Raw genomic sequence first — 16,493 nt, 5'->3', positions numbered from 1 at the left:
TTCTCAACCAGTTTTTGATCCATGACAAAACCTTTCACTCCATGACTATTTAGTTTCATCAATAGTCTCTCTCATGAGGGACTTTATCAAGGGTATTTTGAAAGTCAAAATAAATTGTGTTTATTGTACCTCCTTTTGTTGTTGTTGACTCTCTCAGAGAGTTTTAGTTCACTGGAGGCCTTTATAAAAGCCATACTTGTTTGTTAACACTGCAGTGTGCAGACATCTAAAGGTTTCATAAGTCCATTTTAATTAATTTTTTAACCAGTTTATCTAGTACTGAAATGAGCCTCACTTAAGTGTAATTCTCAGGATAAGCACATGCACTTTTAAAAAAATAAGTACAATACTGGCATACTGTGTCAGTTCTGTAGTATAGTAGGTTATTTTAATAGGAAGTACATATTGTTCGTAGCAACTCAACCACTTCATTCTTAAATGCCTAGACTCTTGGATGAATACCATCTGGCTTCAGAGACATATTGCAATTGTCCTACTGACAATTTAATCTTCTCTGGGTCAGGATTGTATGTTTCATAATGTTAACTGTGAACTAAAGATGGGCTCAGGTCATAAAGTTTGGATCCAAATTTAAACTTCCTCAAAGTTCAAGAATGTTTAGATCGCAGATTTTAGTGATGCAAGGGCCCAGCTCTGAAGTTCAGCTCTATCTAGCAATGTATATGGCCCTCATCAGGGTAATATCTCAGTGCCTCACAATTATTTATAGATTTTATCCCAGTGACATCCCTGTGACGTAGGAAAGTATTATCCTCAAGTTTACAGCTGAAGAATTAAAGCATTAGGTAGATTAAGTGACCTGCCCAAGGCTAAACACTGTGAACTGACAATATTTCCCTATGCACTAGACCATCCTTTCACTTTCCATTTAAACGTTTCCAGCCTGGGGGGATGATGTTATCCAAGATTTTGGTCTGAGCTAGCTTTACTCTAAACATACAAAGCATGACTATATCTTGAATTGGCTGAGTTGTATGAGAAAGGGAAAAGGTCACAGAGACAGCTACAAAATGAAGCATAAGCAGCCTTGGGACATTCAGTAAAATTCATCCAAGTGCAGAAAGCAGAGAGTTCTATAGCATCTGATTCAGAGGCCTTTTGCTGGCTTTTCCTTCATGGGTAGCCAGTATGAGCAGCCAGCCAGAATTTCCCTTTAGAGGAAGAAATGTGTTTGCAATTTTTATTTGGTATCGATTGTGGAATAGTCAAACTTATGTCTAAGTGTCTGGAGCTTGGGTCTGTCAGACACTTTATTGGTAATACTCAATATAAATAATAATAAAAACATACCTAATAATGAAGGATTTGGGTTGAATCAGTTTTCGTTATTACACTGAATGTTACCTTGATGCCAGGATCTGTGAAGCTTTTATATCAGCAACCACATGTAGGAAGTAGTAGCTCATGAAGACTCTTCTCTGCAGCAGCAGGAAAGCAAAGCATATACTGTCCCAAATAATTCCTGCCTCACCGCTAGGCAGTTTACAGTCTCCAGTTTCTTTAGCTTATATTAAAACAAAAACAAAAACAAAAACAAAAAAACAGAAATCACCAAGACAAGGATTATCATCTTCTTAAATATGTGAGCACATCTCCATTCTGCCCAATGGAAATAAGCCAATGTTCTGAAAAGCCTTTTTGGGCCTGTAAATTGTTTTTCTGAAGATAACTGAAATGTACAATTCCATCTGATGTATGCTGTATATTTTTTTTATATATATATAGGGAGTTATTTTTTGGATATCACAGAACTAAACCTAGGTTTTGTGGACCCAGAGTGTAAATTCCACCTGCAAAGTTAACTGGCCTTGGGGAAGCTGGACAGAACTCTGGAGTTAGACGATGGGGAGTGCAGTCTGTGCATCAGAGCTGGCTTGCTCTAAAACCAGAGAAGCCAGCCTACTAGGTTTTGAAGTCCATGCTCCAAGTTAGAGTTTCAAAGCCTACTGCATGAACCATCTTGATTTTTGCAAGCCCCAGAGAGGTTTCTGTTGCCACTCAAAACTTGAGCATAATCAGGGCTGCACTGTATGTAATTTTATTTGGTGAACTGCCTTTGCATATCCTTTTCCTATTTAGATCATAAAAAACAAACAAAAAAATTTTGAAAGAGAAAACAACAACTTTGCAGAATTCCTAGGCAGGACATAGGTTTAGCCATTAAAATTTCACAGAACTCTCTGTTCTACTGTTTTACAGTAGAAACCATTAAAAAAAAATCAGCATTTGCAAACCACTAGGCACAGACATTACAGGTAAATCCATGATACGTTAAGATTATCACTGTATATACAGCAGATAGCATTCAGTTTTATGCAGTATTTGATCATGTTAGTCTATTTATCTCCTAGACTATACCTAATTTAGTTCACATTATATAATTTGTTATCAAGATATCAAATCAGTAACGGGAAAAATACATTTATCTGAAATTTTGAAAGGAGCCTAAATGTAGTTAACCTTTATTTATAGAAAAGCATTGGAAAAAATCTAACTGCACTTACGTTGATGGTATCCTTTAACCGTACAAGCCAAGCTAAATGCTTGAATCAACCAGCAACTGTTTCGTATTAATGACTCAATGTAGCCACATGCTCCTATCTGAAAAGCAAATGAAGAGATTGACATATAAAGATCAGAAACAAGTGATAAGAATGTTAGCACATCTGTTTGTTACTGTCACAGTTCCAGGAGGGCTGCATCTGTATGTTCCTCTCTGTGTTCCACTCCACATGCTAAACATACCAGGAGTCACCAATCAGTCTTACGAGGCCTTAGTGGACCAAAATCTTTTCAGTCTTTCCACAAGGATTGGGGCTCCCCTGGGACAGAAGGCCTCATCCCTTTGCTGGATCAGAAAGAAGGTACTTTAAAAGCCCTTTCTTTGTCTGTTGGTCTCTGGAAACCCAGCTTGAACTTGTATATGCAAACTACCTACCATTGTTTTTAGTGCTTGCAGGAGCTATGGTAACCCTCCTTTATGGAACAGAACACAATCATACATAAACCATTCATAGATTTAATACAATAATCCCCAAAGGCATTTCATGGGGTTGCAATATCTGTCTCAGTTACACAAAAGTCTGACTGCTAACATTTACACATCTACATTATAAATAAAATGAAAGAGACTAAATAAAGAATATATTTCTTTGTCACTGAGATATACCATTTAAAAAAAAATAAAAACTATTTCTGCCTTTTGTAGTGTGAGGTTTGGGCTTGGTTTGTTTTTTTAAAACTTCCTTTGCTTTTTTTTGGATAGGGCATGATACATTTGCAGTGTGACACAAGCTGACAGTTTAAACAACTGCTATAGATTGGTCACCTGATTCTGCAAGCATTTATGAACATACTTAACATTACACATCTGTAATCCCATTGAATGCACCTGCATAAAATTAAGCACATATGTTAGCATTTTAGAGTATTTGTAAAAGCAAGTGACTAACAAATCAGTTTTGTTTCAACATGCTGATTTATATACATTTAAAATGAAAAATGCCTGTTTTCTTCGCAGTCCAGCAGTAAAAATGTTCAAAGGTAAGCTACAATTGCCAAAAATACATTTAAAGTGATCTTTTATAACATTTTAAATTATTGGCTTTTCTCAGCCTATCAAAGGCATCATAGGAGTGTTCTCTAACTAATGGTTTAACATTTATAAAAAGAACCTTAATATTTAAATAAAGCCTTAAAGAATTAAATATTGACATTTCAGTCAAAACTTAGACTAGAATTAAAGGAATCTAGAAGTTGGTTTGCCATCTCTTGCATCTGGCTCCCATATTCTCAGTGTCAGAAACTACAACACTTAGCATGATGACTGCCCAATGGCTCCAAAATGCCAATTATAATTAAATACCATAATGACACAAACACTCTATTCATTGTAGACCTAACCCTGTAGTCCTTACAGACTTCTTACTCACACAAAGCTTCTACAGACTTCAAAGGATAGCTTTCCCATGTAAAGAATTCAGGATTTGTCTCTTTGAGAATTGCTTCTTACCTTGTGAACTTTCAGACAGCTGGATTGAGCAAAATAGGTACACATTTTCTTACACTGTATAAACTCATAGTAATTTTGGATACTGCATTTGCAGTTTCTGAATGAAATTCAGAAGACTCTTGCAAGCATTAGTACAATTTTGTGATGCTGAAAGGAACGTTTTATGACTGCTTAATGACTGCACACTTTTGCAGTTAAACCACAAAAGAGTTCAGCACTGAAACTATAGATGCAGCCACTTACCGACAGTATGTTTTTCATTGTAATCACAAAGACATTGTATGCAATCAGCCAGTCCCAATAACGCAGAATGCTTCTGATAGGTTTCAATAATAGATCACCACCAAAGAGCAGGAAATAGAAACAGGCCACCAAGTAACCCATACAAAATATGCTGATTCTTGTAGTTCCCGTGATGAAGATGATAGTAAGCACAAACCAGAAGAGGTAACTAAATATTATCACTTTATACATATCTAAGTAGGATCTGTAACAAGAAGACAGAAAAGAAGAAAAAAATTATTGAACGTTTTCTGATCATCATCCTACACATTTTTGCCCACTACTGGCTTGATCCTACAAAGGGTGGAGCACTCTGATCTTGACTCAGCAAAGCTCTTACAAACCTGCTTAATTTCAATTCTAAAGCCAACGTAACTACTCCCATCATGTGCTTGATTCAAGCTTAAGTGCTTGATGCAACAGTGGCAGAATGCTCAGCACCTTATAGGATCAAGTCCTTTGTCATACAAGGATGGAAAATATATTCTTCACAAACTTCATGATGCCACGATTTATGTGGCAATGTTGTATGCATGTAAAAGACTGTTTGAGCTCATCGCTGAAGAAGTTTGGGTAACTGTGCAGCAAATCTATTTGTAAAACCCACCTCTACTACCTCATTGCAAACAATTCTATACTTATTGATGACTTCTAGGGAATTCAGTCGGGTGAGAGGCCTCATTTTCAAAGTCAGCTGCTAAAAATATCTTTTTTCAATGCAGATCAACTGTAAGAGGTTTTGGGAGGTGTTTTCTGCAGAATGCCAGTGTGTTATAATTTACTGAAACCTTTGCTAAGACAGGACTATCTGAAATCCGTCTTGATTGGGAGAAAGGAGGAACAATCCAGTGTTTTCAGATTCTTTAAAAATCTTGACTTAATATTTACTTACAAGGAGAACAGAGATTACACATTAGAAAATGTGCAAAAGGCTGTAGGCAGAAGTAGGTATAGCTAACCATTTCCAAACCAATGAATTCTTAGTTTCCCTCACTGGAACATTTTGCTTCCAAATGTACCACATGTTCAGGATCAGCTCACGCAAGCTGTGAAACCTGCTGTTCCAGGGAACCATGCAGGGAGAGCATGACATGAATGTTCACACCTTCTATACCAAACTACCTAAGGCAGTGGTCCCCAACCTTTTTCATCTGGCAGGCGCCAGACAACAAGCCATGGAGGACAGTGCAGGCAACAAGCAGCAACATCAATACGTGTTGCTGCCGAAATGCCGACAAGCAGCGTCATCCAGAGGTGTTGCTGCCAAAATACCCGCCGAAAATGGGCGGCATTTTGGAGGCAATGCCTCTGGATGATGCAGCTTGTTGGCGGCATTTCGGGGGATGCTCGTCCATCGGCCAGTACGTGGGGTGCATTCAGACACCCCGGCGGGCACCATGGCGCTTGTGGGCACCACGCTGGGGACCCCTGACCTAAGGAGTAAATGAGCCATCTTTACTGTGGATTGCTACGTGAAGAAACCCCTGCTTGAATTTCTCTGGCCTCACCAGAACTTTCTGGAGCTGTCTTGCTGGCCTATATTTATACATTGTCCTTACTTAAGCTGCACTCAGGGAGATACTTAATGATAGGTGACAAGAAGGTTCCTATTTGTTTACTTCTTGTAAGCAATAGGACTATAGGGACTTTAAATTTCAGTCTAAATTGTGTAGGTGTCATTGGGCTTTGTGCGATAAAACACAAAACAACAAATTGTTTATAAGTCTTGCAGGAGAATAAGTAAATGGAGGACCCCAACTGAACAGTTCTTCAGGGGCCCCGGATGTGACTGAAATGGCACTGTCTGTGCTTCTGCTGAAAAAATGTACCGTTGTGTTGCTGTTCCTTTACATAATAATTATTAGTGTGTGGGACGCTTGGGAAGAGATCTGCTTCCTGACACTACTTTTATCTTCCAATATTTGAGAAGCCTTGTCTCATTGTGCTTACATATTCTGCATCAGCATTTTTGGGAAAAGCTAAAGAGGAAAACACAACTGAAGCTGAAAAGAAATCTCTCAAAAAGATCTAATCAAAAGCATTTTTCTACATTTTTGACAGACTTGGGCTATCAGCCTCAAGGGTTCTATCTGGACACAAACATCTCCGAAGTTCAGGTATATCTGAAGTTTTCATTCAGACAGAGGCTTGCAACAAATTTCAGTTCTGGAGCAAAACGTTCCCATAGAGTTTGGGAGGTATTTGGATTAGGAGGCTGGTTTTGGAATAATCTCTTTTTAAAATTTAAATTATGCATGGATTAAATAGACTATATAACTATATAAAGCACATATTACATACGCATGCATGCTTTTTTCTCATTCTTAAACATGTGAAAAGGTCAATGCACCTTAATATTCTTACACCAAAGGAGGAGAAAAAGAAGAGCTGGGCTGGGCATGCAGGCTCTGGGGTAAGGCCAAGGTGAGGGGACTGGGGTGCAGGAAGGAGCTCCGGGTTGGGAGGGGCTCAGGGCTGGGGCAGGATATTGGGGTGCAGGCTTACCTCGGGTGGCTCCCGGTCAGCGGTGCAGTGGTGCTGCTAAGGGAGGCTTCCTGCCTGTCCTGGCACCGTGGACTGCACTGCACCCTGGAAGCAGCAGGTACGGCCCCACACAGCTCTCACCCAGAGGCACCCCCCAACAAGCTCCCATTGGCTGGGAACCGGCTAGTGGGAGTGCGGAGCCAGTGCTCAGGGTAGGGGCAACACGCGGAGCCCTGTGCCCACCCCGCCACCTATGAGCCGGACCTGCTGCTGGCCGCTTCTGGGGTACAGCATGGTGTCAGAACAGGTAGGGACCAGCCTGCCTTAGCCGGGTAGAAAGGCTGACAGGATTTTTAATGGCCCAGTTGGTGGTGCTAACTGATTTATATGCTGATTTATTGATTTTCCCTTTGCCTTTAGCTGTATTAGCACTTCTGAAAATAAGCTTTATTTTTTATTGGATTATCCATGGGTTTCTTCCAGGATATGCCTGAAAATTAATGGGACCTAGTTCATAAGATCTCTTCATGGCCTTTCCTACATTTAATGGTATTTTTTCTTCTCCTGTTTTTCAAGATCATCTCCTCTATCAGTACAGTAGGTTTCTTTTTTTCTTGTCTCCACTGCTTTAGACTATAAATCCAAAGTTGCACTGGCTGTTAAAACCCTTTTTATTAGCAACCAAATGTTTATTTCATGCAAGTCTGAGCTGAAGTCTGTAATGATGATTTGCAGATCCTCTCTCATTAATCTAAGTCAGAATATGTGGGTTCCAAAGAATGCATTATATCTGCCTATGAGAGTGGTCTGCTGCTTCACCTGCTGTTGTCTCCTTGGTTGCAGGCATTAGAAGGGCCAGCTCTGTGTAAGTTGCTGGTATTAGGTCCTGGCGTTAGGGGCTAAAATATTTTCATGTCTCCATACTTTTTTTTTCTGTCCATTTCTAGGTTCTTGCACAGGAGTTCTTCTAAACTGGGATTTTCCCACATCACAAGCAGTGGGAACAGAGATCCTCCTGTCAAGCCATCTTGGCTTTGCCTCTAGAAAGTCCCTACTTTTTATTGTTTTGCTTTGTTTTTTTGTTTTTTTAAATTTCTTCACTTGTGGTTTCCTGCAGGCTTAGTTCTGCATTCCCTGAGAAATCCGGGGGTGGAATGAAATGTGGACTTTCAGAAAATCTCTTCCTTTGGGTTCATTTGTCACTGTTGATCTCAAGTATTTTCCCAGAAACAGGAAAGTTAAGTGATCAGTTTGGTTACAAGTTCTTTCTTCCGATTGTTCATACTGTAGTAAAAGCCTTTTAGCAATGCCTACTGGAACAGTTACTGTCAAGTGTCTCCTCAGGGGAGAAAAATCAGAAGAAAATCTTCAGATTGCTACGTAGAATTTCAGCGATGTGACACTTCATGGACAGCAACGAGAGATGTTTGACTAAAACTTCATATGCAATGCTTTGGAAATGTAAAGTGCCCCAACAGAAAGGACATGGGCCAAATTCAGCCCTGGTGTTAAGCAGGTGCGAGTCCCTAGTTTACATAGGCACTCAAGTCAATATAGTTTTAATTTAGATTGTAAAATCTAATGTAGAGTGCAAGCTCTTTGGGGCAGGGACTGTGTCTGCTATTTGTTCTATAAGGCAACTAACACATTTCTGGATTCAAGAAAATACACACATACTCATACATTGGGCATAATCTGGTCCCACACTTACAAAGTAAGGGAATTAAGTGAAAATTACTCAACAGCAATTCTCTTTTCTCTAGTCCTCTCTTCTTCCTTTCTAAACAGCAAATCCAATAACAGGAAGCCTGTGACTTTACCAACCAGAAGTAAGAACACAAAAGATCAGTGAAAACCAAGACTTCCAGAAGAAAGACACACATAATAAGATCAAAGAAAAACTATACCAAGCAGCACTTCTTGAGGGGAGCAGGAGAGATTGTGGCATGGGAAAAGAGACTATAACAAATAGAATTACTGGTGAGTAATCTTCCCTTGTTGTATGTCCTCCTCCTCCTATTCCACCCAGCCACAATTACAATTAGCAAATATCACAAGCTGGGCCTTTGGCAGGGGGTGGGGAGAAGGAACTTCTTATATATAACTACTCTTGGAGAATCTAATGGCAAAGAAACATTAATAAATAAGTACAGATTCATCTCACAGTGCAAGAGGAAGTTATGAGAAAATGAACAGGTGGCCACCTTATAAATTTCAGAAGCAGATGCTTCTGCACTTTGAATCACTGAAATTGGCTACTGCAGAATGGAATTTAATAATTTTGCATGTATTCATTTGGTTAATGGAATACAGTCTTGAACAAATCAGTCATAGTAAGAGAAGTGATTATAAAAATGGCATCATGTAATGATACTGAACTCTTGAAGGTTTTCTGTCTATTCTTACAACCTTTAGAAAAACAGAAACTATTAACTTTTATAAAACTCTGAGTGAGAGATCAATACAATTCCAGAACTTGCTTTGCAAGCAAAAAGACACTTTCTCTGATACAGCAAAGGAGGACTGGGACACAGCACAGGTAAACAAAAGGCTAATTAACATAAAATTCCCCTGAGTTTTGAATTGGACTCAATGAGCATGTGCAAATTCAAGCACAGGTCCATTACAGAACATGGAAACAGGAATGCACATTCAACCTCTTTTGGAATTTGAATGGGCGAAAGTATGTCAAATCTGGGAATCAGAGATAGAAGTTGAGTGCCCCTGAATATGACCCAGTCACTAAACTCCTTGGAAAAACCTTCAGCAGTGTATCTGCCTTGCTCAATCTCCACACGGTCAGTGTAAGCATTCCAGGCTGAAGAACAGGATCAAACCTTCAATGCAGTTATATAGGGCATTTCTAGGAATGCACTGCAATCACAGATTTAGTTTTTAAAATCAAAGGTGGTTGGACCACAGGGCCCAACACTCTGTCATGAATGTTCTTTTCTCCAAGAATCAGAGGTAGGATCCCATGAAAATATATCATGTCCCCAGAGTCCTAGACTCAAATGATCATGAGCAGGAAGGAGATAACTCCACTCTATCAGCAAACTAAGCTATTCAAATAGGTATCCCAGATTATAATTAATGTCCTGAAACACACGGAGGTCCAAGCTCCACTTGGCAGGGACCATTACTATTCTTGTTATTAATAGATAGCTCATGCTGAACCAATCCGCCATGATGCTCTCCTTCCTTTAGAGGTACACTTACCCAGAAAGAGGGAAGAAGAGAATGTATCTAGGGAGTCAACCAAGAGGCTTTAGAAAAGATTCAAAAACTTCCAGTTAGCATGGCAAGTTTAATGTAGCTATAAGGAATATGAGCTGGACTCTGTTATGCTTCAGATTAAATTGTCAGCTTGTCATAAATATAAGTGGAAGGGTAGCAACCTTTATGTATGTAGTAGCATAAAATCCCTCCTTGACAGCTGTACTGGACTGCTTTACCTGTAAGGGGTTAAACAGTTCAAATAACCTAGTTGACACCTGACCAGAAGGACCAATAAGGAAAGAAGATACTTTCAAATCTGGGGGAGGAGGGGAAGGATTTGTTGTAGCTCTCTTTGTTTGTTCCCTCTCTGGATGGAGAGAGAAGCCAAGCAGGCACAACATCTCCTGAAAACGTACCTGCAAAAATCCATCTAAAATTACAGAAATTGTAAGTAGGGCAAGGAAACGCATTAGGTTATCTTTTGTTTTAGCTTGTGAATTTTGCTGTGCTACAGAGATAGTTTTATTCCTGTTTTTTGCAACTGTGAAGCTGAGCCCAGAGGGGAATCCTCTGTGTTTTAAATTTTTTATTTACCCTGTAAAGTTATCTTCTATCCTGATTTTGCAGGTGTGATTCTTTCATTTTTTTCTTTCTAAACACAGTTCTTCTTTTAAGAACCTGATTGATTTCAGTGTCCAAAGGGTCTGGGTCTGTGCTTACACTGATAAAGCAATTGGTTGGTATATTATTCTCAAACCTCCCCAGGAAAGGAGGTGAAGGGGTTTGGGGGAATAGGATTCGAAGTGACCCTTCCATGAATTTTTGTGTAAATCTCTTGGTGGTAGCAGCAATACCATCCAAGGACAAGGAAAGGAATTTGTGCCTTGGGGAAGTTTTAACCTAAACTGGTAAAATATAAGCTTAGGGGGTCTGTCATGCGGGTCCCCACATCTGTACCCCAGAGTTCAGAGTGTCGGGGGGGGGGCGGAACCCTGACACAGCTAAATTTCAATTCAGAATCTTTATTAGTAGTGATGACACATCAGTGAAGAAGAACACAGCTTGATCTTTAGATCTCAGAGTGAATTTGCAATACTGACAGCTAGAAAAGTCATCTCCCTCACTTGTGAACTGAGCAAATTTTACATGGAAGTCTTATAGGGAGAAAAACAGGCATGATATTATTTTTACAGTCACTTCTTTGACTATGATTGATTTAAGTAAATCTATTTTGTTTAGTTTTAAGGCTTCTTCTAATTTCTCAATGATACTAGTAAAAAGGATCTCCTCATTTTGCTCTTCAGCATGCACTGTCCTCCTGAAATCAGTGGGAACTGCTACATTCAACACTTCTGAAAACCAGGCACTAACTCACTTTAGATTAAAGGAAGATATGCCCCTCGTTCTTGCAAACTATGATGAGACATAGCCAATAGATATGGGTCAAGGTTACCTGAAGCCCTCTCAAAACGCTTGGCTCTATTATACATATATAAGAGTTTTCTCAGTCCAACTAACATGCTGTTACTCCAGTCTATGAACAATTCAAAACTCAGAATCTTTAAATATGGCTAAAACAGTTGATATTTTAGTCTCAGAGTCTCCATACAGTGTATACGCTGGTAAAATATAGTAACCAACGCGGAAGTCATTAGATTGCTGTTGCTTATTTGGTTCTTGAGTTTTCTAACAAGTTTATTTTTCTTGCTTCTTTTTCTGCCTTATTTTTCATTTTATTTTCTCCATAATGTGTCTCTACACAACAGATCTACGCAACATAAATGCATTAAATATATAAGGCACATAAATTTCCATGCTTAACCAGAACAAGTATAGTCACAAACGTGCGTGTTCACCCCTAACAGAATTAAACAGATTGCTTCTCTGGATTTTCTTTTTTTCATATCTAATACTTTCCAGAGACAACATTGCCAGCCCATAAACATGAGACTTTTATGAAAAGTCTGTATACTTGTAATTACCCATATAAGAGTCTATTTTCTCATCACATCCGAAATACCACCTTTGAATATACATAGAGCAATTTAGGACTTCAAGAAATTTTACATATGAATCAAAAGGGAGAATTTGGTCTTAAAGTTTATGGAAAGGCAGCAGTCCAGCTAAGGTTGAGGTTACTTCCCAATGAAAGCCTCATTTTGCCTCCTAACCAAAAATCTTCAGAGTACACTCTTTGTGCTGCAAGTTCTTCATATTTGGCCAGCAGACAATTTCTCCCATATTTCTGGGGATTCTAAAAGTTATTCTGGATTTAGATAAAAATAAGTCGATCAGGACTTTTAAAAAATCTGCTAAAAACAGCTGTTCCTAAAAAACCTAAAATGAAATTTATTTGAAAGAGCTTGATGAGCCGCAGTGCAAAGGGCTGATTTTGTGAGGGGAAAGGGTGTAATTGGGCAGTTACTCCATGGAGCAATCTGCATGTCCATCAGGCTCCTGTGGACATTAAAAAAAAAAGATGCCAAGCGAGGTCATTTAAAAAGCAAAGTGAGTCTTTAGCCCTTTTATTTCTGAAGAGAACTTTTAAATGTAGACTCACTGACATTTGTCACAGTGATTTTTCTGAACTAAATCAAGAAAATTACAACACGTTCTCACTGTCCCCTGGCATTCTTGCCAGTGATGCTTTTGCCTAGAACCCCTGACTCAGTGACAGCTTGGAATAATCTTCATTTTCTGTGCACCGTCCTCAGATATTAGCTCAGAGCTACAGTAGATGTAGCAGCTGTGGCAACAAGTGGAATTTAATACTCTTCCTGTAGTATTGGAGCCAACGCCACTCCCTTCCCTTCATTCCTCCCAATTAAGCCCCACTGTGGCAGATACTTTCTGTAGGTATTTCTGGTTGCTATAAGACTCCAGGAAATCATCTCCACTTGGTGCAATATCTTGTAGGGAGATGGTGGCACTAGGCCTCATCCTGTTAGCAGCTGCCTGTTCTCAATGGCAGCAGAGTGCATCAAGTGCTATAATCTCCAAATAAGCATGTCAGCTGAATGCATTTCAGTGAGTTCATCTTCAAAGCTATTCATGGCTTTGGCCACAGTTTCCAATAGAAACAATAGGACCCGTTTAAAGATTTTATGAAGGGATTGCAATTACAATGAGTGTCTGACGAAATAACAACAGTTTTTCAATGAAAGACAGCTTTTGACTCTGCTCCTTCTCAGCTATCTGCTGATAACATGCTTTCTGAGTCACAGCGAACATCCAGGGGGCAAAACATAGACACTAATAAAGTTTCCCCCATAGTTTTTCTTGTAAATATTGCACCAACCCTTCAGAAATGCAGTAGGCTAGATGGCCAGCTGTGCTGACCTTACATACACAGCAGCTGAGGATCAGGGAGAAGATGGCTCCAGGATTATGAGCTGCTCTAATTTTCAACAGCTGGGATAGTTACATAAGAGCAGCTCCATGAGCCAAATATTGGCTTGAGTAGTGTGTTTCTGGCTCCACCCCTTCTTTTATCCCACACCACCCCAAAAGAGCTCCAAAGTGCATGGGTGGGAAGGGGGTGTCATGCAGGGGAAGTACCTCAGCTCTCCAGATGAGACAGCTAATGTTCCCTTTACCCTTATTTGAGTTGGGTGAAGAATCATCTTTTCCAGAGAAAATTTTTGTTTGTTTAAATAATGTATGACGCTCTTCAATTTGGAGCAAAGCAGCAAGATGTAATTAACTGAATAAATACATTTGTGGTATTAAAGACACACATAGACAGGGCCAGACTAACTTGGTCTCGCACAAGTGCATGGGGCAGAGAAGATAAGGAATAAATCAGGTGCACCACCCTGTACTCACCAGGAAACCCAGGGAAAGATTTTGCTCCTTCAGGCACAATCCCTCCTTGAATTCCAACTGCCATGTTGTTGATCTGTACCTTCCGCATGGCACCACCGAGGCCGTCAGTGGGCCAGCTACATCGAGATACTCAGAAACATGCTCACCTGTGTTGGAAAGAGCCTTCTAGGTAGTACTATATGCCCTTTCCAGCTATTTCTTATGGAAGATAAATAACTTACTGCTGCACAAGATGTATGTTGTAAAATGGAAAAATTTAAGACAGATCTCAATAGAGTTGGAAGCCAGAATTCCAACACTCTTATATTACAGATACCTTCAAAATGGAGAACTTTAAAAAGAAGATACAGTGTAATTTCAAAATATTCCAGACCCAGCATTACCGGCAGTGAATGAAGTCGGGAACAGGGTTGTGCTGGCTAAATGACGCTGCATCAAGGTTCATGCAAATTTCCACATTGTCCCCAGCCATGATTCGCACAGCAGCCTTATTTTCATCCTCAAACATTTGTCTTTGTAAGGATGCACAGAGCAGCAACATGAAATCGTCTGGAAAAATGAAGATTTCACTGTAAGAACTTCAGCCATTAATTCAGATCTATTGTGTAATGCTGAATGCTATTGGTGATATGCTATAATCTAATCACAGCACAGTAGTTCTTATAATGATCCTCGTAAGACTGCATTATCTACAATGCACTGTAATAAAAATTTGACATTTATTACTACATTTCATTTTCACCTGATTATTTCATGTCCATGATTTTTTTCTGAGAAGGAGATTAAAGGGAGGAAACAGAATTTATCACTTTTTATCCAGCTTTATTAAACAAAAATGTACCAGCTGCATAAAATTACTGAACATTTAAATGCACTGCTTTTATAAAAACACAATTACTGTTCAATGCACTGTGTTGGTATATTGCCTAGTGCAATGGGGTCCTGGTCCATGAATAGGGCCTCTAGGTGCTATGGTAAGAAATATAATAATAATGCCCTGTAGAATATGCCAAGTTGCTTCTTTAAAACAAATAAAAGCTTTGTATTATACTTTTGCATGATTTGAAACCAAAGAAAAGTAAACAATTTTCACAGCTCTGTGTTAAAATACTTACAGACGAGAAAAATAGGATTTGGTCTTTCAATGAAGTCTGGAAAGTATAACCACTTTATGATGTTGGAGTTGAAGTTGGCATTAGGGCTTCTCCATGGATAGTCTACAACAAAAGGAAGCAGGCAAAAATGTAATCAATAGTTTATAACAATTACTTCATTTAAAAAAAAATCAGTCAATTTTACAGCAGTTTCCTGTAAGAGCAAATGGCCTTAAAAGGTAAGTGACCCTACCTTTACAAGGAGCAGGTGGAATGCCAATACAAATGAAGTACTGGAATATAATGGTGCATGCCAGAAAACAGCAGTACTTTGGCCAAATCTCTGCAATAGCTTTTCTTCTACGTCGATATAATACAGCAATTAACCAGAAGGCATGAATCATGGCAAAGAAATCCATTCGTTGACCAATTACATTAACTGACAGTAGGAAACAGGTCTGTGGAAGAAGTAAAGAAACATATGCAGCATTTACAACCCCTGAGATGGTCAGGGCAGATATAACAAATCAGCCTTTCAATCTGATTCTTGGAAACTTGATGTAGCTGAGTATAGCTCTTCACATACTAAGCCTCTGACATGGTTAACAGCCCTCCAGCACCCCACACTTCGTGTAATTTTCTATTGACACTGACTATCTCAATACAACTGTAAAGCAAGTTTCCATTTCATGCTACTAAAAAGATATAAAATGGCCAGAACATTGTCATGGATAGCCTAGATTGGAAATGCTTAATTGTTGCCAAGCAAAGCATGTCACATAGACATATATTTTGATACTACGTACAGATGTTAGAAGAATGAACTCATAAAGAAAAATAATAACTGGAGGGCATCCTCAGGTGGGAACCACATAAAAAGAATAAGCATTCAAACAATGTAACTTTTGTTTACTATAGACAAACAGCTCAATTGTTCTGAAGTGGTTTATTTCAGCGTTATTTTTGAAGCTCTTTTTCCCAGGGTAGTTTCTACTCCCTGGTTGCACTTAAAACAATGCCTTTAGGCGATGCTGTGATGCAACACTTTGTTTTAGAACTCAGTGAATAATTCATAGTGAATCATTTAGTCAATGGATTTCATCATTTCTCTCTCCAGGAACTGCTCACACACAGCGATGGTCTCAATTTTTGTGGCTAACTAATTTTGGTAAATTGCTCTCAAGGATGGCTTGTTAACCATTATTACATTGACTATTTGGAATCTGAGAGAGATGTTGGTTAGTTCTGATTAGACTCATAAGCATGCAGTAACTTATAATTGGGTTTCCACTGCAAATATTTATGTATATGAGCTGAAATCTTGCTTTCTGCAGGTATTCTCTAAAGTTTGCTTAAAACTTGCCTTTTACACAAACTTTCTTGCCACTATACTAATTTTCTTAATTTGAATATTAATGAAAATTGAACACAAAAGGTGTATGAACACAGCTGAAGCAAATTCACAGTTCTATTCACAAATACTTAAAAGTGTTTTATGAGGTATTTACTCAGCATTACTTTAGTTTCAAGATGGATTAAATTTTGTTTTGTCTGTA

The 16,493-nt window shown here is 38.9% G+C and overlaps 1 protein-coding gene across 1 annotated transcript in view; it reads right to left on the bottom strand.

The window, feature by feature from the left end:
• Positions 1 to 16,493, bottom strand: part of PIEZO2 (piezo type mechanosensitive ion channel component 2) — a 484,884-nt gene that overhangs the window by 74,212 nt on the left and 394,179 nt on the right. The window contains exons 23-28 of the mRNA XM_050942210.1: positions 15,191 to 15,395; positions 14,959 to 15,060; positions 14,227 to 14,392; positions 4,277 to 4,520; positions 2,526 to 2,622; positions 1,366 to 1,525 (exon numbers count right to left, since the gene is read on the bottom strand). Coding sequence (XP_050798167.1) covers positions 1,366 to 1,525; positions 2,526 to 2,622; positions 4,277 to 4,520; positions 14,227 to 14,392; positions 14,959 to 15,060; positions 15,191 to 15,395 — 974 coding nt within the window. The remainder of the gene's footprint in view (positions 1 to 1,365; positions 1,526 to 2,525; positions 2,623 to 4,276; positions 4,521 to 14,226; positions 14,393 to 14,958; positions 15,061 to 15,190; positions 15,396 to 16,493) is intronic.

This window comes from Gopherus flavomarginatus, chromosome 2 (assembly GCF_025201925.1).
Source record: "Gopherus flavomarginatus isolate rGopFla2 chromosome 2, rGopFla2.mat.asm, whole genome shotgun sequence".
Lineage (NCBI taxonomy): Eukaryota > Metazoa > Chordata > Testudines > Testudinidae > Gopherus > Gopherus flavomarginatus.
The sequence above is the reverse complement of the archived record's forward strand: the minus strand, read 5'-3'. Positions and strand labels throughout refer to the sequence as shown.